Source organism: Oryzias latipes, chromosome 5 (assembly GCF_002234675.1).
Source record: "Oryzias latipes chromosome 5, ASM223467v1".
Taxonomy (NCBI): domain Eukaryota; kingdom Metazoa; phylum Chordata; class Actinopteri; order Beloniformes; family Adrianichthyidae; genus Oryzias; species Oryzias latipes.
The window spans coordinates 576841-600828 of NC_019863.2; the positions used below are offsets into that span (position 1 = coordinate 576841).

The following is a 23988-nucleotide window of genomic DNA, read 5'->3' on the forward strand; positions in this document are numbered from 1 at the left end:
TCTCTGCACCACAGGATGAGACTCAATAAAAGAACACAAAACCAAATGTGTAGAAAAAAGTATGTTTATATTGAAATATGTCCAAAGACATCATAACAAAGCACGTAGCTTCTGTTTAAGAGCAATCTTGAGTAAAATGAAAGAAAAAAACAACCAAGATAACATCATTTTGCTTTTTTAATACAAAAGTGTCAATGCAAGTCACTAATTCTTACTCTTTAGAAAAAGAGGACCTTTTTTCATCCACTGCTGTGCACAATCAGTATTTGGAAGGCACTTTGCAACAGACCAAAAAAATAAAAATAAACACAAATATTTAGGCCTAAATAATCAATAAAAGCATTAACATCTAGGTACCAACATGTAGGAAACCACACCATATGTCCAAGTGACAACCAAAAGATTTTCTTACAGTATTTTCCACGTCTGCAAACAATATTTAGAATGAAACGGTTTGCAGGAGTAAACACTAGTGCAGAGTGGATGGAAAAAGACTTGTGTGAAGAGACGAGTCGAGCGGCTGGTGGTGAGTTCAAACACCACCAACCGGCGACCGACAGTCCTCAGCTCCGGCTGTTCCACCGACATGCACTTTCCACCTTCAACGGCCAGAATTGACCGTCCCTCCCCCACAAACCACAACAGAATGTCAAAGAAATCTATGTACAGGACCACCACTGACAAACACTGATCATTCTGGTTGGTTCATTTATATATTTTATATATATATATTTATAGATTGTGTATATGAGCTCTATACACTTGTTACAATCACGATATAACCATAAATAACAGGAATGTACTGAAATGAACAAAAGTACTTACAAATGATTCAAAGTAAAGAACAGACAATCACACTCGTGTGCTCAGCCTTTGAATGTTGGACAGTCACCCACATCAGAGCTATATTAAGAGCGTACACACTTTGATGCCCAGAAATTGTACAAACATTGTACGGCGATGTCAGCTTATGACCGTGGCTGTAGTGGTTTGTTCCATCAGAAAAGTCAAAGCCAAGCCTTTTTACCACCGCATTTCCTCCAACACGTCAGCGTCTCATCTCAGGTTAACATAACCAATTAAAAATGAGGAGATACCATTTAAACAAAGAAAGGGGTGCAGCTGAATCTTCTTTTCCATCTTGGGGGGTGTCCAGCTTCACGTCCTCTCTCTCCAAGATGAGCAGCTTTTAGAAGTGTGTGCAAATAACAACTCAGAAAGCAGAAGACAAGAATCAAAAACCGTTTGGATGCTGATGGTGAAGAAGTTCATCGATTTGTTTGCCAACCAGGAGGCTGTGTCCCTTTGAGCGTCATCTTATGAACAAAAACATCTTCATATTTCTATTAAACTGTGAAAGAGAACAATCTGCAGCAAAATCAAAGATTTTTTGTAGGACCAGAAAAAAAAGGACTAATTAACCTAAACGGTAAGGTTTCTTTCCCTGGATTTATAAGGAAAATTCACACTTTTGGTTGCTGTTCCAGGTTTTTTACATACTGAGGAAAAAACACAAATGAGCTGTAGAAACGATCCCTCGTCCTAAGATCGTCTTCTTGAAACAAACAGTCCTAGCAGTCAGCATGGAGAAGCGGCGCCGCGATGAGACGGCAGCATTCGCCAAAACCTGACTTTTCCTCTGAATCCACATTCAGAGACGGCTTTTCAAGGTTTGGTCACTAAGACAGTCTCAGCGTGGAAATGTTTAATAACACCCGTCACTGTTAAAGGCCTCAGGGCTCATGGGCTTTGTGTTCTTGTTCATGGCTCCTCCCAAAAAGCCTCTTTCTCCCCTCCACACATGTTCTGGAGGATTCAGACGTTTGCATTGCAGCTCTGAGCTTCGTCTCTGGATATCAGCTATAAAACCTGAAACAAACAGATGGACCAACACGATAGAAAGAGGAATAAGAGGAAAACAGAACACTTCAGGACAAACGTCTTATCAAAATGACGGGTCTGTAATACAACTAATAGTAATTTTTCACGTTTCATTTCCTGTTTTTTCTGACTAAATTTATAAATACCAAAAAAATAAAATTGAAAAGGTTTTTTTTTTAAACAGAAGTGCTTCTCAATACCAACACTGTCAAAAACAATTAAATGTCAAGGTCCCCAACAGTTACCAAGGCAACTCAATGGCCAGAAATACTGACTTTCTGAATGAGAGCTTTTCCACTCCTGACAAACACTAGGCGTTTTCTTAATGACCAACATAAAGAAATGTCAGAAGTCCAAAAAGTCGTAAAAGAATAGCAGTCTGCCAACAAGAAAGAGGAGACAGAAGTGTAACAGCAAAAGAATAAACGGGGAACCTGACTGGAGCGACTGAAGCTCGCTTCATCCCAAAGAGGCCAAAGAAATAAAGCTAAACAACATACTTTAAACAAATAACCATTGCAAGAAATATCTTCATGTCATAGGAAAAAAGTACAGTCCAAATACCCTTTCTTTACACTTTGAAAAACTAGAAAAAAATAGGACTCAATATGGCCATTTTTGACAAAAGTATTAGACATTAAATTAAGGAAAAAAGAGTCTTGAGGCAAAGTTATTTCCAGATAGACCATCTTCTGTGTCCTGAAAGGCTGAAGTCACTTTCCTCCAAAGTCTATTCCACTCTGACCCGCATCTGCGTCCACGAGGGAGGAGGCAAACGCCGACTGGACTATCTGAAAGCCAAAGGACTCCAGCAGCGACATGTTCTGCTGAAGGGAGAACGGAGAAGTCAGAGCGGAGGCCATGTCACTCAGCCCAGACCCTGAGAGCCCATGGGGCCTCTGGGCTTTGTGAACTCTGTGCTGATGCTTGTTGAGGTAGGACTTGGTGCGGAAAGCCTGTCCACAGATGTCGCAGCCGAACCTCTTCTCGGGCTCCGCCTTGGACTTGGAGCCGTCCGGAGACGCCAGCAGCTCAGCAGAGGCTCCGTTGCAGTCTAAAGAGGACATCTCCTGCTCAGGCCCGTCGGATTTGTGGGGAGATTTTAACTCGTCGCCGTTGGACATTTCCCTGAACGAAGCGTCCGATTCCTCCGAGTCCAGATGAGGGCATTTCCTGTCATCTTCCTGTCCGTCTGAGGCGAATGCAGAGAGGAATGAAACAAATATAAGAGACAGAGAATTAGGATAAACAAACAGAACGCTGGTTAGGTCAAACACAGCAAGTCCAGACGCTGCTCATGTATCTGGAAGGACGACAAAAGTCAACCAGCAGGGTTTGAAGTTAGAAAGCATCAAGCAAACAGCAGTTTAACATCATTTAAGGAAAGGTCGACACCACATGAAGGTACATGGTGACGGGACAGAGTCCATTTGCCCAGTATTCACAGAAACGTTTGCCGTGTTCATCCGAGCCACACAAGCATCATGCTCCCACCAACCCTCAGCCGGACCGTACTGACCTGTGTCCGGCTCATGGGAGGGGAAGCCAGGCACCCCGCCGGAGTGACACTCCCAGAAATACGGAGTGCCGCCTGGCTTCCCCACGAGCAGCTCAGACTGCAAGCAGAGGCGCGAGTGGCCGGGCTGAGAAAGGACCGGGTGACCCGACAACCCGTGAAAACGACCCTCTGCCTCAGACGAGGTGAGAAGCAGCTGGCGACTGGCACACATGTCTGCACCTCGCCATGGAGAGAGGAAAGAGGGGGAAGGACAGACAGAACAGGCGGGCGGAAAACCACGGTGACATTTTTACCTTCATGACATCATTTCTGTGGTTTACAAACACAGGACACTTGATGGGTGGAGCTGAAAGCACGAGTCCATGCTGAGCGAGTCTGGGAAGTGATGAATGACATCAGCTGCTTTCCCTTCCTTCTAAATCCACATGTGCATGACTGTTGGGATTATCACAACTAGGCCTGCCCAATAAATCGCAAATTTATCATTATTGCGATGACAACCTGAGCAATACGCATACCGCAAAAGTCAGCGAAAATTGCAATAAATTTGCTAAGACAATCTTATGGCAGCTTGAAGTATTTAAGAAAATAAATCCATGCATGACCAATTGGATAGACCCATTTACATCATTGACCAATCAGATGGAGTCATTTTATGTCTGATGCTCGCCTCCTGTGTGGACGAGGGACATTTCATTGTAATTTAAGTTGTCGAGTACTGAAAGTGGGGACGTCAGCGAGTCAAATGCAAAGGCTCGGACTTTTACCCAGACAACTGGAAAACAGAATCATTTCTAGGTTGACTTTCTGTTTAAATAAAGTTGAGTGTTTGACCTGCTTGTGTTCCAGTTAGTCTACAGTCAAAATAGCAATGGGATACACTTCCCTTCCAAAGGGGCAATCGTCAATAACAGGTTTTCCGAGATTATTTATCATTTTGTTTAATCAGTTACTGTGTCTGGATTAATAAATTTCACAAATTGGTAAAAATCTGCAATATTAAAAAAAGTCTACAAGAAGAACCTAAAGCAGCTGTTCAGATCCATGAAGACGGTGGTCTCCAACAGTTTTCAGGCCGCGGACCGCTTCACTGTCAGACAACGTTTTCATGGACCGGTACAAATGGGGCCAAGGCTGGCGTTTAATAGTTTTAAGCTTCCAGTTTCTGAAAAAGCTATTTTTCACGTTAAAATGCTACAACACAAAACGTTGTGTGAAATAAAATCTGAAAAAATTGGATTTTTGGTTGTTGCAGAGAACGAGGATTCGGTGACGGAAAGTTGTTAGTTTGTAGAAGTTGTTCCTGATTTGTAAAAATTCACTAAAAGCACCTTTACACGTTTTTCTAATAGATACATCATAACCATTAAGCGTCGGATCCTCTTTCATGTTATATTTTGTTTTTACATAAATCCTGGTTCATTGTGTTTTTATTTTTAAAACAGGAACATTTTCTATTCTCGTTTCTTAACAGCTGCCTCGTTCCTCCTGAATGTCTCTACTACAAGTTTCCTCAGATCAGAAACATCTTCATCAGGTCAGCAACGTTATTTGATTTAAATCTGTGTAAAATGTTTGCGGCAAGCTTAGACTTTGTGACGAAGATGAAGACCTGAAAGTTGATGCTAACTTCCTCTGCGTTTGATTTTTAAGGTGTGATGAATAACTGAAGCAAGACTAAACTACACAGCCACCGTAAAACATATTTTCTAAATAGAATAATAAACATGAATGCAACTTTGTTTTCCGCGGTTGGAAGCATTGGACAATCAGTTGCTGTGTATCAGCTTCTGCTACATGGGAACAACAGTTTGATTATATCCATATTTGGAGGAAAACCCCTGGTTTTGTGTCTAGACAGCAGCTTTATGATTCTCTGAAGTCGAAGACTCTTTTTGGTTTCCTCACAGACTCCTTTCTTCCCAAAAAAAACTTTCCAAATACATTTTTTGTTTGTTTATTGTTAGCTTTTAAGCGTAGAGCTGCTAACTTAGCGAGCTGAGCATAGACTGTAAAATCAATGGACGAATCGAGGAGTGACGTCACCCATACAGGAGTACAGGAGTGAGCTTGTGAGTCCCCACCTCTTTCAACGCTGCTACCTGTTAAACGCTGCGTTTCCATTGACTATGAAATTGCGGAATTCGGATTTGCGATGATAAATTTGCCTCAAGGAAACAAATATTTTGGGGGGGGGGGAAACCTTGCATTTATCAAAAAAAAGGTTTTTGCTCTTGGAGGAGGAGGAGGTGTTTGAGGCGTACCCAAATGGACATATTTAACAAGACTGCCATGGAAGCACTGTTATCGCATCAATTTTCTTAACCCGCTGAGTTGCTGGATCCTGTTCCCGCTACTGTTTGCCGAAGGAGGGATACAGGGGAGGTAGCTTGTTTGCTCGCTATGCGGCTTCCGGGCGGCTGGCCGGTCGCAGCCAGAGCAATTATGAAATAGATCCTGTAGTTTGTCCGTTTTTATTTTCCTGAACTAACGTGGGTCACAGAGACACAGACATAGAGGCGCAAAGTCGTTTTTGCAGCGGGGGTGGAGCTAATACCGGGAGAGACTGAATGGTCTCATGAACGTGATTACCGATGCTTTGTAGAACTTTTTACGATAAATAAATGATCTGTGAACATCCTCCGTGTCTTCCATGCATTGGAATGAGTGAAACGCAGACAGAAATGGGAATGTCTGCTTTAAATCAAAGTCTTGTTCTCATCCGTGTTTTTGAAAAGGCCTTCATGGATGAAGTCTGCTGCCATTGGCTACTCAAAACCTGTCAAACGCCTCAGACATTCAACGTCAGACCCAAATGCTTTTACTCAGGCATCTGATTGGTCAGTTAATAACTTGAATAACTTGCGATAAAGAAAAAAATCTCTTTAAAAAGTATTGAGTAATTACTGTCCATTTCTCCACAGACGTCTATGGGATTTTGGTACTTCCTGTTTGGGAAGGGAGGGGGTGAAATTTCTATTGTTTTTACAGTGAATGGATCCAAGCAGCTGCTTAAAGTCACGTGACGCGTCAAGACAGGCGGATGTGGTGAACAGAATCCAGTAGTTTTCCAAAATAAAACTTCCTTCAGTATCAGAACCATCAAAACGGAAATAATCAAAGTTAGTTTATGCCCCTTTTGGTTTTCTGTCTGCAGCCTGGTACCCAGTGGCCCATGGACCGGTACTGGTTTGGGGGGGGGGTTTGGGGACCACTGAATTAAGAAACGCCTACAATGTTTCCATCACTATAAAATATTGTATAAAATTATCCTCAAATATAGAATTCAATGATCATGCTATGGAGAGAAAGGGAAGGCTGATAGGAAAATTCTAATGACCGAGCATTCCACTGGTATTTAAACGCAGCATTTACGGACGAATTTGTGAGACGTGAAAACAGTCTCGCGGTAGATCCGTGCGTAACTTTGGCTTCGTGTGTGCGTAACAAGGGATTCGTGCGTGTTTTTTAAAGATGTGTGTAATAGTAGTTTCAAGCTGTTGTAATCTTAATTTGTGTATACGTAAATTGCATTTTGTATTTTTTTCATTTTATATTTTTTTAACTTCTACACAAAACGTATTATGTGAGTAACAAATCACGCACAAATCCTAATTTACGCACGCACAAAGCAAGAATATGCATACACAAATCCTAATTTACGCACAAATCAAGAATTACGCACGCACAAATCCGACTGAGTCTAATTTCTCTCCATATCATGCAGTCCATTAAATTCTATATTTGAGGATGATTTTATACAATATTTTATAGTGATGGAAACATTGTAGGCGTTTCTTAATTCAGTGGTCCCCAAACCCCCCCCAACTCCCTGGTTAAGGATTATATGTATACTTTATTTGGGAATTTCTGTCTCCTTGGGGGTCAAAATATCAGCTCCTGTGAGTTTAAAGCCTTTTTTCTTCCAACAAGTTTATTATTTTGGTGATTTGAAGAAACATGCTACATCCATGCACATGAAGAGCAGAGTCCATTCCAGCTAAAATTTTACTGATGAAAATGCAATCAGGTACTTGTTTAGCTCAGATTGTAACACCATCAATCCTATTTAGACCTTTGAAGAAGTTGTAGCAAAAACTGTTTCAGATATCATTTATTTCAATTAGAAAAACGATTCAAAGGAAGAATTTTCTACCTTTTATTTTGTCAAACCACTCAATGCTTTAGTTCTCAGGTCAGTTTGTCCATGCTGCAGAGTTTCAATGAATCCAGGGCAAATGGAGTGCACATCAGGGAAATCATGCAGCACCGTGTCACTGAACAACTGTCTATAGTATGAAGCAGCCAAGCAGAACCACACACTGTTGTCCAATCAGCCACAGCCATGCTGGACAGAAAAACACAAGAGAATCCAAGCTACAAACCTGACAACTCATTGAAACATGTGTTCACATTCAAGACAGTAAGAGGGAATGCATGCCACTCAAGCTGTGATAGAGATGATCAGCAACATCAAGTCAAACCAGATGGTACACTCATTAGTCGTCTGCATTTTTCCTTCAAATGCACAGAAAGGGGCCGATCAGAAATGATCCTAAAAGCAGCTCAAACAGCATCAGGCGGCATCTCTGCTGCATTTAAGGACGCGCTTGGAAAAAAGCTGTTCAAACAGCAGGGATCATGGCTTAAAGTTTCAAACCAAACGAGGGATTTTTTCTGCCGACAGCCCAATAAAACTACAAAAATATGCTTTTTGGAAACGTTAAAGTCCCACTGTGATTATCTTCCAATCTACTTTAAAAGTCTTCCCAGTGGTCTTTTCTGATCATGCGTTTTTTTAGCCAACTTTTTTTTTAAACGGTGCCGTTTTCTGGTTCATTAGAAATTCATCTCCGAGTCGAGGGCTGGACGTTGGCACAGAGTAAGCCTGCCTTCATTTCCCGTCATCCCTTCCTTTGTTTTACACTCTGTTTATTGGAGCTATCCAGCCTTACAGTTATGAGCCGGATACCAGCTGGAACATGGATCGAGTTGTCTACAAGTGGACGGATCGGAATGGAGCAGAGCAGGGAGCTTGTGGCTTGCTGTCGAAGGTCCTACATCACATCTACAAGCTTTTTTTAAACTGCAATTTTTGTTTGCATCTGGTTCACAACGATTCGAATAAAGACATCCTCAGAAATGTAATTTTAAGCTCAATTTTCTTTATACATGTCCTCCATTGTGAGAGTATTGCTACGAGAACAAAAACATGAAAACACAATTTTTATAGTAGTAGGTCTTTAAGAATTCTTCCTGTTTCAGTTCTTAACATGTAAAAACTCATTTTTAAGTATTCTAATGTTTGGAAAGAGTCCAAATCAGACCAATGTGTACATCACTTTTTAGGCTACTTCTGCAGGAAATATGGCAGCTAATGCATCAAACTGTCGTCACCCTTTAGTTGTGACGTATTAAAGGGAAATAGTTCAGACTGGAAGAAACAATTGTTCATTTTTTTCTTTTGAGCTCATAACTTTTCTACGAACGAGACACCAAAACAATCATTTATCTTTTATCTCTCATTGATGCAGAAATGTCTTTCAAGCTTGTGAAAAATATATATTTTTAGAGTCCCTGGAATCGTAATAGGTTTATCTAAGCGGCAAAACAACAACAACAACACAAAAGGCTAATGAAAAGAAACTGCCCGTTAGAGCGTTGCTGTTCTTTTACTTGCAGAGCTGCAGCTGTAAATCAGTTTGTGGTCACATATCCAGAAATGTGGCAGCATGTTTCTCCAAAAGCAGCAGAGCAAATGACAGCCAAAAGCATGACGGTCTGGGATGGGACGGGCGGCTGCTTGCCTTCCACTGAGCACTGGTGTCCCATGAAGTAAGGGGCGCCGCTGTGCATCTGCAGATCCCCCCTTGGCTCAGGGAAGGGGTACATGGTGGCAGTGGGGGAAAGAAGGGAGCCATGGTGCGTCTTTATATGCACCTTAAGGTAGGATGCAGTGGAGAAACCTGAGACCAGAGGAACAGAGAATAAAGGCAAATACCGACAAAGTCAAAGCCTTCAGGAAGAAAGGAGAGGCTGGGAATCACTGCCAACATGCTGAACTGAGTCAGATTTACTGTTGACTACCATTTGAATAAATATCCAGTATTTTATTAATATAAACAGTTGTGTTTAGTCAGGAAAAAACAGTTTCTATATGACTACAGACTTCAATTAACCAAAGGTTGAACTTTTTTTTAATACTTATTAAAATTGTTCGTCTTAACTGAATGTTTTTTTTTCTGACAACAACCAATGAGTATTACATTGTATTATGCAATAATGATAACTGAATGCATGACATATATTGCAAATCTGCACTGTATTATTTATTTGAACCTTAAAAAGTTTAAAATATCTGCAGCTCAAACTTAGACACATGAGAGTTCAAGAAGTGCAATACATTAAGACGGAAAAACATTTAATTGAATTGAATTGGAGAAATATGACATTTAGTTAGATAAATACGTAAATTTGAGTTGTATAAACAATTATTAAGTTGGATTGACTTAGGAAATTAAGTGGAATAACTTTAACTCAATTACATGTTACCAATTGAATTAATTCATTTAAGTTGGAGATACAGTACAGACTAAAAGTTTGGACACACCTTCCCATTTATTTAAATGAGAATGTGTGTCCAAACTTTTAGTCTGAACTGTATATATTCCCAAAAGTATTTTGCATCACAATGAAAATAGAAATGAGACAGAAACTCATGCGTTTACTCTCCAAGCAGAAACTCTTTCTTTTGATGATGCAGCCGTGTTACTTTTTGATGGACGTTTAATCATACGCCGTCATTAATCTCAGACTCCGTCTCACTGAAGTATAGCGCTCTCTTTTTTTCACCATGCGTTTCCATGGTGACTCCGGAAATCGGCGATCCATTGAGAATGTCTTTATGTAATTGCTGTCCACGTGCATTAACCCAGGGTTACCAAGTCGAGCGTAATTACGCCAACTTATATCCGGTCTTTTGGAACCTTTCAGCCAGAGTTCAGGGTTAAAACCAGGGTAGCTTAAACATGCTTCCTGGAATACTCCCCTGGTGTGTACAAACACTGGCAGCACAGGTGCGCCTTATCTCCCTAACGACACACAGCACTAAGTAGAGAACCCCATGTATTTCTGTGTCAGGAGCGCTAGTTACCACATCCAAACAAATGTTCATATCTTCAAACATCTTTCACTAATCAGAAATTGTACTCTTGTGAGAATCACAAGAATTTGGCCTACAATTTGTGAAAGTTTCATGTCTCTAGGTTCTAATATATTCTCACAATTGCAAGTTAAAAACATGACTTGCCGTAAGAAGCAGCCAAAAGTTTTAATATGGGTGGATATAGGAAAAATAAGGGATCTTAGTGTCAGTCTAGGGGCTGCAGAGGCAAAAGCATTTGCCCCACAGGTTTGATGGTCACATTTTCCAAAACTAGAGGCATTTTCCTATGTTTTGCTGCAAAATTATGAACTCTGCGACAAACAGTGGTTAAGTTACAGCAGTTTGTATGGAAATTTCTAGTCTTAAAAATCCTCTGTCTACAACAGGGGTCTCAAACTCAATTTGCCTGGGGGCCACTGAAGGGTTTAGCTGAGGGAGGGCCACAACTATAACGCACACACGCAACTAGTGAGTGTCTGAGAGCCAATAAATTTGTATGGAACATGTACTATACTGTTAACTATACTATATTATTAACTGTTTTCTACACAAAATGTACTTATAAAAGTCTCATACAAATAAAATACGTAAATAAAAAAATCAATAAGTAAATAAATCAGTAATACATTTCTGTTTATTTATTCTTCTATATCTGCTGTTTTCTGATTTAAATGTCCTTATTAACACAGTTCAGTTAACACTGTTGAATTCTAACTATTAAAAACTAAAGAAGACTCCAATTCTACAGTTCTGTAAATCCATCAATGGTTCTTCTGAACTCGGCTTCTCTTGTCTACTTCTTACTGCTGGACACTTGGCAGCACTTCCTCCACAGCTGAGACCCTCAGTGTGGAGGAAGATGATTGTCATTAAGTCTGGACTGGACTTATTGAAATTGAAGGTGGAGACGTCAGAGAGGATGTGCTCCCAATTCTGAGTCTGTGTTGCATTTTTTTTTAAGTTTACATTTTAAACCACAGATCAGTAAAGGAGAAACAAAATTCAGAAACCATTTTTGGATTTTCTATCTTGTGACTTTTTGAACATTTAAACCCCGGTCACAAGTTATTGTAGAGCAGCCGGTCAGCCACTCCTATATTTTTATAAAAAAAACGGATGGAAATTCATGTTGGCAATAATAAATATGTGCAGCCAAGATGAACAATAAGCGTGTTTGAGATCACCCAGGTGGACGCAACGCTGCACAGATCACCTGGTGTGTGACGGATGTTTCTGCTTTTCCTCCAACATCACCTGTCAATCATCACTAAAATATCAGGAGAAAGGGGCGGGAGACCCCCCCGCGCCTGGTCTCCCCAACGATCCAGGCACGGCGCTGGTTCATCTCAAACACATCTATCGTTGCATTTTCACATGTCACACGTATTTTCTGAGTGTCTCAGACGAAATCGTGTTGTTTTCTCGCACGTGTTTACTTTTAGAGCCCCGTTAGGTGTCACGCATGTACGTGTGGGACATTTTTCTGCTCAGCGACCCGACTCTCCTGCGGGAGCGGATAGACCCGTTTGGTCGGGGTTGAACGCCGCCGCACACCTAATCGTAACCATAACCCTCCTCCGGGTCCATGCGACCCAGAAACAAGTTCAGCAACCGCTGCATGGATTTAGAAAATTACGAGCGAATAAATACCTTCTATACCTTCTTCTCAGTGTGTGGTGTTGTTTTTGACTCTCACAGTGAAGATGTTGTGCTCTTGGTGTCAAACTTGTTCACCACCCCTGTGCTAGATAGTAGGCGTGTGTATTGGCGAGTCTGGCGATACGATGCCTATCCCAATATTATACCGGAACACATTTTCTTTCTTTTAAATATAACTTAGTAAAAACTCTACCTGAATATCAATACGTCTTCTATTGTAATAAAATTGTCAAATTCAGTTTATTTAATGATCACAATGTGAAGCACTGCAACTGCATCTCATATATATGCTGCTTTTACCCATGCAAAGTCATCGTGCTTTTATTTTGGTAACTTAAAATATAGAAGGGAACAGTCAATCATGTCTGAGTTCCACAATCAAATCTTTTTCAGTATAAATAAATAGAATGAATGTGCCTAAACCAATAAGGTTCTAAAAGTATGATTGAGGAAATAATTAAATGTTTATTTTCAACATTAATGTAGCTTCTCCAGAACTTTTAAACGGTTCAGGAGCCTGAACGGTGCTTCAAACATAAAGGGAAAAAACAAAAAAACACTAATTCTATCCAGAAACAATAAAGTGATGATGATGAGGCAGCATGACAGGATGAAAGAGAAGCTTTAATGTGGCTAAGATGCTTTATTTCCATGACAGTCTGCTCTGCAGCTCTGTAAACACTTCACCGCTCATCGCCACGGCGATGGCCTCTTTCCAGAGCTTGGACACATCACTCTGATCCATCAGGTCTCTGAACTAGAGTCTATTGCTGGGAGGTTAAGCAGAACTTTGGCCCGCTTTGCCGACAGCATTTTGTCTCTGTGCATTAGCCGCTGTGCAGCTGCAGAGCTTCACTGGTTCTGATCTGAACTACAAAGAACCACAATCCACATTTTTATATGATACTGACAGGAACATGGCACAGAGTATCTGTTCGGTACCATCCTGAGTAGAAACTAAGTAGTTCTTGTCTCAGAACAACAGAACAAGCTGCTTCACTGAGATCTTGATGTTTTGTGGTGTAGAGCTGCTCAAAGTGGGCGGAGCTGCCAACTAGTGGTCAGAGGTTAAAGTGGAAAACAAGAGTCAGACGCCGAAGGACGCTCAGAAATAATTAAAGAAATATGATGACAGCATTTTGAATCGATACAAGCATCACCAAATGAACTATCGCAATACATCGCTGAATCGTTTTTTTCTAACACACCTACTAGATAGTCCTGCACTACATCTTTTTTTAGTAGTTAGGGATAAGGGCGGGAATTTGGACACAGCCAGTGTCTTCTACTTCAGACGTTACTCCTGCTCGATGACATCATCAATGGGTAGGCAACGTTAGTGCAGAGCTGGTAGCGCTATGAAATAAATAACAACGTTTTTTTAACTTTAAAAAGGTCACGCTAAAGCAAAAAGTCATTATTTACATTTAAATGTAAGCTTCTGTGCATCAGAGCATACCCGTGTGAGGAAATGCGTTTCTCCTCAGCACAGCGCGACCACGAACCCAGAAAAAAAATAAAACTATTCTGGACAATCCTACCCCTTCTAAATGCCCCAGCAATGGGAGGGGTAGAGAGAAGCCGTAGGGGTGGGGCAAAATTCAGATTCAGCCCCGGAATCCCTTTAATAGACAGTTTTCAACCATGTAAACTTCATACCAAAAAAACTCAAGACTACAAACTGAAAAAAACAGCAGTGACCCAGCAACACTCCTAGATTCTTGTAGCATTGTAGAACCGAATAGACAGATATATACATCAAAATATGATCATAGCAAAGAGTTTGATTTTTTTTTTAAATGCCCGTCAGAATGAAGTGCCACGGCAGTGTTTTGCCATGGTGTGCCAAAGCTTACCTTTATTGCAAATGCCACAGTAGTTGTGAGCTCCTTCGCTGTGTTTCTTGAGGTGGTCTGTCATGTAAGCAGCTCGCAGGAACTTCCCACAAACTTTACAGGGGATTTTATCCTCGTGGCAAGCAAGGTGTGACCGAAGGCGATCTCTTGTTGCAAAGGACGCATTGCAAATCTGAAACAAAACAAATTCTTCAAATGGTTTGAAAATGCTTTACCTGTAAACCACAGAGGTCAAACTTCTAGCGTCTAGGGAGGGGTACCGAGCCCCGGAGCAACATTCTTCAAGACCGCAGTATCGTTAAGATCTGACCTCAACGGTTCTGCTATTGGTACTGGAGAAGTGGCTTTTTTTGTGTCCCACAAGATATAAAGGTTATCTGCCATAATTAACTCACCAAGTCAGTCAATTAATTAGTAATAAATATCTAACGGTTAATATATTTTTGACCTTTTTCAATAAAGTATATTTTGTGAAAACGTGTAGATCAGGGGTGCTCATTACATCGATCGTGATCGACCGGTCGATCTTCAAGGACATGAGGGTAGATCGCAGGCCAGAAAAGATAAAAAAATAAAATTAAAAGTACTTCTTAAAAATCCACCAGCCAATCAAAATCCTCACTGAGAAGTACGGGACTTGATTGACATGTAGATTGGCCAATCGGACATCCTCTGATACATACGTCACTGCACATGCGTGTTTAAAAAAAACTCAGCGCAACCTCTCTGTCATCAGAAAGTCGCTTTCAATTTTTTACGTGGCACGCGCTTCGTACGGAGCCAGCAGCGCCAAAAGCCTCATAATATGCCATGATGCTCCCCGCATTGTACGGTTAACAGAGCGTGACATACGATAGTCGCTGCTTTCTGTCTTTGTAATAAAACGCCTCATCTGTTAATACAAAAGTATCTTTGTGTAATCTTACTGTGTAGTTTTTAATCATCAGTATATAAACAATAATGTTCAAACAAACATGTAACTAACAAACATAACAAACAAACATTTACTTAGAGTATTTAATATATATACAGTATAGATATATATATATATATATATATATATATATAGCTCACACGCCAAAAAAGTGTGAGCACCCCTGCACTAAGCTTTAAGCTGAATGTCAAAGAATCAAAGGCAACTCCAAATAATGATCTTAGTAATTTAATTTTATTTAATTTTTCAATTATTTTATGTAACTAAAGTAAATAAAAAGTAAATGTAACTTTGCAGCAGTAACAAAAAGCAGAACTTCAAGGCAGTCAGAGCAAAACAGTAAATAAAACTTCTTAACTATTGATTAGGAACAAATGTGAAATAGCAGTGATTAGAAGCAGCATGAAAACTTCTTAACTAGTGTTACCTACTACACTGCAGTGCTCTCTTCAAAACATCTGAAACAGACTAGAGCAGATTTAAGTTTGATGTGCTCTATTTTCAGTCATTGAAAAGTGTAGAAATAAGTGCTAGATGTCACCAGAATGCACCACATTGCAGCATATTAAACTTTTCCCCGGACCTGTGGTGCTTGCTGCGTCCGCCTGCGGCGTCCTTCGCTTGGGTGCCGCGTGCGGCGGCGGGTCGCGCTGTGCGCGATGTCGGGCCAGTAACTTTCAGAAACTGCTGGCCCTGTGGACCAGTGCAAATTTCTGGGCTATGTCAACCCCTGTTTCACTATTCTCGCTGAAGAGGAGAGGTCTATGTGGCTATTTGTGTGTGTGGGGGGGGCTGTTGTTCAGAGAGCACGCGGCGCGCGCACACACAGGACAAGACAAGGAAGGGCACACCAGAACGCTACCAAAGATATGCGATGGCAGAAAGAGCTAAACGTTCCAGAATGCAGCTGCTCTCTGTGTTTCTGTAAAATAACCATCATGTTCTCAGATTGTGGTGGTGCCTTTAACACCGTCAGAGCCAGTGGCGGTTCTACACTAACTTACTCCCTGGGCGAGTAACCCCACCAGCGCCCCCCCCCCCCCCCCCCCCCCGCACACATACAAAATTTGTGTTCCCTGTCTTCTATTTAGCCATTTTACTCAAAAAATGCATGAATGTTCTAGACTCGTATTACAGGGGGGTCAAACTCAGTCACACAGGGGCCTAAGTTAAAAACACGCTTTAGGTTTTGGGCCGAAGAAGATAAACATTTACTGAACACACTAAAGCTAAACTTTTAAACCTTTTAAACTGAACATTTTGAACATAAATATTAATAAAAACAGGAACATTAATCCAGAATAACTCAAGTTAAACCTTAAATAACTTGAAATATTTGTTCTCCATATAAATATGTTCTGTCAAAATTATACAAATATGAACATGCTGCAGAACAAAACAAAGAAAGCCTGGAAATATTAATAAGAAATTACATATCAAATAATTCCATTTTTTTTGCTCTTTCATCATTTTTTAGAGCATTTTTTTTTTAGAGCTAGACTCCTGCTTCATTTTTAGCAATAATTTCTTAATGTGTGACGTCCTGTGTGTGTCTCTGTGAAACATATCAGAGGGATTAGATCTAAAAAATAAAACTTATTGTGATTAATATGTTTAGGTCTTATAGAACATTAAAGACTAAATCTTAGAACTCATCAGTGGGATTACTCCAAAAATATTTGGCATTTCCCTAAATTTGTGCAACACCAACAGCAGAAATCCTCCAAAAAAACTCAATCCTAAAAAAATGGTCTGATCTAATCCCCCCTCCCCCTCCCCCTCCCCCTCCCCTTCCCTCTGACACACGCGGCTCCGTCTCCATGACGACAGCGCGCAGCTGCGGCCCAGAGTTGATTGTCAGATAGAAAAAGACCCCCAATCACCTGTTAGTGTGATTCAGCCAGCCACCGGCGAGCTGCGCTCCCCTCTCGAGTTTTTTGACTTATGTTCTAAAGACTACCGCAAAGAGGTGTGGCCGCAATCGTCTTGCAGCAGAGGGCGGTGGTCACGTGCGCATCGGGTCTGCTGTGTCGGAGCAAAGAATTGTGGGAAATAATCTCCATTGCCTGCTTTTTTCGAAATTGGGTTGAGCACGGATGTTTGTTCTGCCTAATTCATTTTCATGTGCCTGTTTTACGTTGTTTCACTCTGAGGTATTCTTTTTTTTTTTTTTTTTTTTTTTTTGCACCATAAGTGTGAAGAGCAAATAGGAGGAAGACATTCTTTAGAGTCTGATGTGGCTAAATAAAAGCATTAAGTGTCGGCTGCTCAAGCAATTTCAAATTAAAAGCTCCAAGCTTCCTCTTTGAATTTAGTATGTAGCATATTATGTATTACGCCTCAGGAACGGCAAATGCCGCCCCCTATGAAGTGCCGCCCTGGGCGACCGCCCACATCGACCATATCAAAAACCGCCACTGGTCAGAGCAGACAGGAGGAAGAGAGCAGCGTGAGCGCGGAGGGGGCGTGTCTGCAGCTGTGAAGGCCGACCAGAGTCTGTTATGGGATGGAAAGTTTTCTGGAAAGACAGTCAGTGGCGATCTCATAGGGACACATGAACGACCAAAAAGGAGAAGAAAAAACAACAACTTTATCCCCCTAGACTAAGACCACCCATTTCCGCGTAAAGTTAATTAAATTTGCGTCAGGGCGTCCTCACCATCCTGCTACGATGACACGCTGGGGGGGGGGGGGGGGGGGTTTGCACGCGGAGGGGAAACAACTAACAGGTAGGAGGCGGGGGCGGGGCTTATACTCACCACTTGTGATTCCAGACAAACTAACAGCTGCTTCCAAATAAAACATAGTTGTCATCAATAAAATTAAAATAATTTTTTGGGTTTACTAGATTTAAAGAAAAATAAAAAAAATAAAAAGGAGTCAAAGTGAATCTGTTTCCATCATCTCACTCATCTTAACTCTGGTGTTTGACAGAAAAGTCTATTCAAGGTTGTGGAAAATGGACAAAACAACAAAGGAAACATCACGCTCATAAAGAATACAAACAATTAAATTAAATAATCAAATAAATATCCTGAGAGCATTTTGAATCAATGCAAGTATTGCCAAGTGAACTATTGTGATATATCAGCAAAACCATTTGTTCTAACATCCCTAGTGTTGGGGCTCCCTGTGCTTTCATCTCAGTGGGAAACTGATCCAAATGGCTCTTTGAGAGGTTCAGGTTGCTGACCCCTGGTCTAGCACATCCACATACATTCCAGGTTTGTACTGGAACATTATCATGTATAAAGTAAAAAGAACAATGTTGTTGCATAAAGAGGAAATAAAACACTTTATGTTCTTAATCTGTTGTTTATTTTTCGTCCTCAAAGTATCGATAAGAGTATCATTAAAATACAGACCGATAAGAAGTATCAATAAGAGTAGTAGTACCGTTAAAACCTTAACGATACCCATCCCTACCAGTGTCCTACATGTTTTCCAACCATTCTAGCATCTAACCAGCAAAACACACTTGATCAGGGTAATCAGCAACAGGTAGAGCGTGTTTCTGAAAATCCAGCCGGCCTCTGAGGCTTGGAGTTCAGCCCCCTTTGCTTTAAACCATCTTCAGATGTGTGTTCTAAATCAACAGGTTTTCAGTGAAAACCAAAAGGGAGAAAAAGCATACCTTTGTGGAATCAAATAAAATTTAAAAAACAAATCCTATTTTCTGGAATTCAAGTACCAGCTATTGTTGTTTTTTTTCTTTTTACCATTTTAAAAAGACTGTAAAGGTTACCTGGCACTTGTGGGGTCTCTCTGTTGTGTGCACTTGCTTGATATGCCCATTCAGATGGTCTGGTCTGAAAAAACATCCAAGGAAAATATGCATGACAGTATCCCATAAAAGAAGTTTCTCTTGTCAAGTTTTCTAGACTATTTACCTAAAAACAGCATTAGTCTATGAAAATCGACAAGCTGTATCAGTCTTTTCTACTCAATCTTCCCTCCAACTCGTCCCCATTAGTGTGGTGCTTTTTGTTACTGCTGCATGTCAATTTATGTGTGAATTACCAAAACATAGGAGATTTCTTTTTACATGTAAAAAAATATATATTTAAGATTAAATATTAAAATTTAAGGGGGGAAAAAACAGAAACTGATTAATAAAACCAAAAGCCTGTGATGCAGTGTACAGGTGTGCAACAGTGTTTGTCTGCACCTAACCTCCAGTCCAGTAGGTGGCGCACGAGTGACACTAGTGGACTGATAAAGCATGTTTTATGGGTGTGACATAGAAAATGATAAAAGCTGAATCACTGACTGATCACCTAAATAAAGGCAGTTTTTAAACAGACTTAGTCGGTTTAAACATAATCCCCTATAATAATAATAATCATAACCTGATTTTAATAATATTGTTCCAGTTTTGTTAGGGGGAAAAAAATTGCGTGTGATTTTACTTTCCTACGAGAAATGAGCTGTTTTTGCACCATAGTTGTATTTCAGGTTGTGTCTGAATTCCTTCCCTACTCACTATATAGTGCGTTTGTCATTTTGTGTAGCTGTCCGAACCTACAATTCCCAAATCAAGTACCCTAAATGTTTCCCAGGAGTCTCTGCGAAAAACCAGTGTGCATCGATGCTCACTACATCGGTGAATATAGACCACAATGCATTGCGTCAGAATTCTTTTTTAAACCATTTTTTAATATATATATTTTTTAATAAACCATCAGCTTTTTTAATCTTTAGAAGACAGTGGACTCATAAACCTATGAGATATTAGATGTTAACTTTGTGGGAAATCTATGACGTCATATCCGCCATAAAACAAAAAAGGGTAGTGAGCATGGTGTCGCAGTTGATTTTAAAATTCAGGGCACTCGATTGATCCGCACTCAGATTTGACTGTAAGTCGGCTGTTTGACATGACAACACAAACACGCAGGTGTCACAAAATCATGCAACCCAAACTGAACGTCAGCAAACACTACGGCGCATGTCTGCGCGGACTCACCTGGAAAAGCCTTTCCCGCAGCTTTGGCACACGTACGGTTTGCCCACGGAGCCGTCATGGGACCTGACGTGGTACGACATCCTGTCCTTCCGCTTGAACCGCAGCCCGCAAACGGGACACGCGTACGGCTTCTCGCCAGAGTGGGAGAGTTTGTGTCGGTTCAGGTGGTACACGTCCCGGAACACTTTACCGCAGATCTCGCAGCCCACGTGCCGCCTGGTCCTCTCCCGTTTGCGGCCGTTGTCCAGCGCCAAGCCCCCGGGCAGCTGGATGCCGTTCTCCAGCGCCAGCAGAGAGAACCCCCCCGCGGCCGACAGGCTGTCCGGGAGGCTGCTGACGCCCCCGGACGAGGCTCCGTGCTGTGCTTCGTGGTTCTTCAGACGCGAAGCCTCCGTGAAGGCTTTCCCGCACGCCCCGCAAGGAAACAGCTCGCCGTGCTTCTGGTTGTTGTTGTTGTGGTGGTTGAAATGAGCGCTAGTTTCTTTCTTTGGTCTCCCCCTCCCCCTCTTCGATGCGGGGGAGCCCGCGTCGGGATGCGCCGCGCTCCCCGTTATTTCCGTTGACGGGGACACGGAGAGTCCTTCCACGGGCTCCAGCATCGGCACCGAGGACTCGCCCCCGTCCTCCAGCATCGCGGCCGCCGCCGCGCCGTCGTGGTCCTCCGCGTGCATGTGCGCGCCGGCGGCGAAGCCCTGCCCGTTCAGCAGCATTTCCGCTCCGTTCACCAGATCCTGCGGAGGCACCGGGAAGCCCAGCTCGACCGGCCCGCCGCTTTGGAAGAGGCTGGCGTCTCCTCCGCGGGCGGTGGGGACCAGGATCTGGACGTTGGACTGCTTGATGACCTCCTGGCAGATCTCGATGACGGAGCGCATCAGCAGGAACTTTGCGGCTGTCATGAGCTCCGGGAAACACTCCAGGCGAACCACGATCCTGGAGGTGTAGGCGAAGTCCAGGATGTCCTTAAAAACTTTGGGGCTGATCGTGTGCATCTCCAGCTCCCGGGCGTCCCCGTCACCCTCCGCTTGGCGGCCAAACACCGCCTCGAAGTACTCGCTGCAGGCGGCCAGCACCGCCTTGTGAGCGGGGAAGCTCTCCTCTCCGACGCGCAGCAGCACGTCGCAGAACCTGCCTCCATCTTTCCTCTGAACGTTGAGGTTGTATAGCATCTCTGCGCTGTGCCTGCTCACCTGGTAGGTGTAGGAGGAAGTCCAAGACGGCTCTGCTACTTTCTCCATTCCAGATTCATCCAAGTCCAAGGGGTGTTGGCGACAAAGGCGGGAGAAACGGCTGAACGCGCGTGCAGACGCGGGCACGGCTGAAACAAGCTAGCTGCAGACCCAAACCGAGCCGCCCCTGCCGTCGATTTAGCATCCGCCGTTACACATTAGCAGTAGCGGGGGGAAAATGGCAGCCCCCCAGCTTCCTGTGAACTTTGACCCCGTCTTCTTAAAGGGTGGGGGGTCGTCAGTTAACATTTCTCCGGTTCGATGAAAACATTGACCGTTTTCCGTATCTAACAATGCGCGCTTCCCCGCACGGCGTCACCGCTGCGGGGGTTCGAGGTTTTCTTTTTTTTGTTTTTTTTTTCTCGGTTACCGCGCAGGTCTCTTCCTGCCGTCTGCCCCTCCCCCTCCCCCCGCAGGGCCGAAACCCCCCTTCCCTCTGGAAATCCACACAAAACCCATCATTTCTTTCTTTCTTTAAATTGAAAAATCACTTGAGGTTTACAATATTGTTGGACAAAGTGTTCATCAAATTACAATTACAACAGGCATAGAAAAATGTAAACAACTTTGATAAAGTAAAAAAAAAATACAATTAAACAGATAAAAACAAACTTAAATAAAAAATATTAAAATAAACCCGGTTACATCTCCATCTAAGACTTTCAGCAAATGTTGCATTTCCTACAAATGACAGGAGTTTTAACTTGTTCTGTTGGCATTTTTACAAACATGAAGAAGATTAAAATGGCATTTCTGAGTATTTCTGAGTACTCAAGCTGTGGTGAATAAGAAGTAGACAAACGTGTGACGGAGAACACATAACAGTGAGCCACCAGCAATCACTTGTAGATCCAGGAACGTCTTTGTTTCCTCGTCCGAGCTGGCATCCCGCTCAACACTGTATGTCTGGATAGCTCTGATATGCTCGCACCGGTAATGTCAATATGAGGAGCTGTAAGCCAGCAGGAGAGTAAACAAAGGGGTGACGGGAAGTGTGGGTGGGGTTGCTTCACACCAACGGTCCCACCCATAATTTCTCATGAAATACTGCTCTTCTGCTGAAACGGTGTCCCAGAAATGACAGGGGGGTATTCCAGAAAGCAGGTTATGCTAGCTCCCACGATAAGTTTGAGGCTAAGGAAGTTGATAACCTCAGCTTTCGGTTCCAGAAATGGAGGTATTTTTCAGGGTAGGTCAAGTTACCATGGCAACTCATGCTCTGAACATAACCTGGTCTGGAGCAGGTTTAGTTGAAGATTAGTTTGTTTACAGAGAGGTGAAGCAGCATGGCGTGTCCATTTGAAGATGATTTAGTGGATGAAAAAGCTCAGATAATACTTTTTCCACCATGAGAGGGTGATAAAACCACATATGGATGTTGGAAAGATAAACTTTTTTACTTTGATCTAACTTAATTATTTGCTTCAGTTAAGAAGCAAATTCGTTTTAGTTAAGTCAGTTTAAAAATAACACGTAGTTTCCAGACAGTTATTTTCCTTTCGTTCAAATTAATTCAATTAAGTAGGTGTAACTTTGATGCTGCTGTTAGATCGGCACCGCAAGGGATTCTGGGATATCATTCCCTTTGCCTGTCTGGACGGATTTGGGTTTAAAGGCCCGTACACACCGGGACGAATATTCGCCAGGCGTTATTCGCCAGCGTTTTTCGCCACGTTTTTTTGTGTTCACACCCAGGCGATTTTCGCTGACGATGAGCAGAGCGACCATGCAATTTCATTCCCTGACATTAGATGGCGCTTAATGTAAACAGAAATGCTCCTGTACACAAGGTGGCGCTGCGCAACTTTACGCTTCTTAAAGTCGCTTTTCACTCAGAAGAAGAGAGCAAGTATTTACGCGATTGTCAGAATCAAACAAAGACAACATGAATATTTCAAGCACCAGTAGCTCCAACTGGTGCTTGGTTCGGGGATATTTTAGAATGTCCATCATTATTTCTTCGCGGCAGTGTAGACGCTACTTGGCGTCTATCTTCTTCGCTGGTATGTGTGCTCAGCAAGGCAGTTTTGTGTTTGAGCGCCCCCAAGTTGTGTTTTACTGTAACTTCAGAAGCTCCAGACACGTGTGCAAAAGCGCCATTCTCATTGGTCGAGTAGATTTCGACGCAACGCGTCGAAAAAAAACAACGAACCAGAGGCGTTTTTTTTTTTTTGACGCTTTGACGCGTGGCGTTTCTTCGCGTCGGTGTGCACACTCTCATTGGTGCCCTTTGTTTAGTCACGAGGCGTTAAACGTCGGCGAAATTCGTCCCGGTGTGAACAGGCTTTTAAGGCCCGTACACACCGGGACGAATATTCGCCAGGCGTTATTCGCCAGCGTTTTTCGCCACGTTTTTTGTGTTCACACCCAGGCGATTTTCGCTGACGGTGAGCCGAGCGAACATGCAATTTCATTCCCTGACATTAGATGGCGCTTAATGTAAACAGAAATACTCCTGTACACAAGGTGGCGCTGCGCAACTTTACGATTCTTAAAGTCGCTTTTCACTCAGAAGAAGAGAGCAAGTATTTACGCGCTTGTCAGAATAATACAAAGAAAACATGAATATTTCAAGCATCAGTAGCTCCAACTGGTACTTGGTAAGGGGATATTTTAGAATGTCCGTCATTATTTCTTTGCGGCAGTGTTGACGCTACTTGGCGTCTATCTTCTTCGCTGGTATGTGTGCTCAGCAAGGCAGTTTTGTGTTTGAGCGCCCCCAAGTTGTGTTTTACTGTAACTTCAGAAGCTCCAGACACGTGAGCAAAAGCGCCATTCTCAT

At 42.3% G+C, this 23988-nt stretch overlaps 1 protein-coding gene across 3 annotated transcripts; it reads right to left on the bottom strand.

Annotated features, from left to right (window-relative positions):
• Positions 1-48: 48 nt before the first annotated feature.
• On the bottom strand, positions 49-22333 carry patz1 (POZ/BTB and AT hook containing zinc finger 1). 3 transcript variants are annotated; one of them, XM_023954680.1, is made up of 6 exons: positions 19981-22333; positions 18760-18823; positions 14081-14252; positions 9208-9366; positions 3401-3613; positions 49-3073 (listed from the first exon to the last, which is right to left on the bottom strand). In XM_023954680.1, exons 1-6 carry the CDS (start codon positions 21213-21215, stop codon positions 2595-2597), a joined length of 2322 nt encoding a protein of 773 aa, XP_023810448.1. In that variant the 5' UTR covers positions 21216-22333; the 3' UTR covers positions 49-2594. The 3 variants fall into 3 exon arrangements, with proteins under 3 accessions (XP_023810448.1, XP_023810450.1, XP_023810451.1); XM_023954682.1 differs by lacking the exon at positions 3401-3613 and having other exon boundaries at positions 19981-22331; XM_023954683.1 differs by lacking the exons at positions 3401-3613; positions 9208-9366 and having other exon boundaries at positions 19981-22331.
• Positions 22334-23988: the final 1655 nt, after the last annotated feature.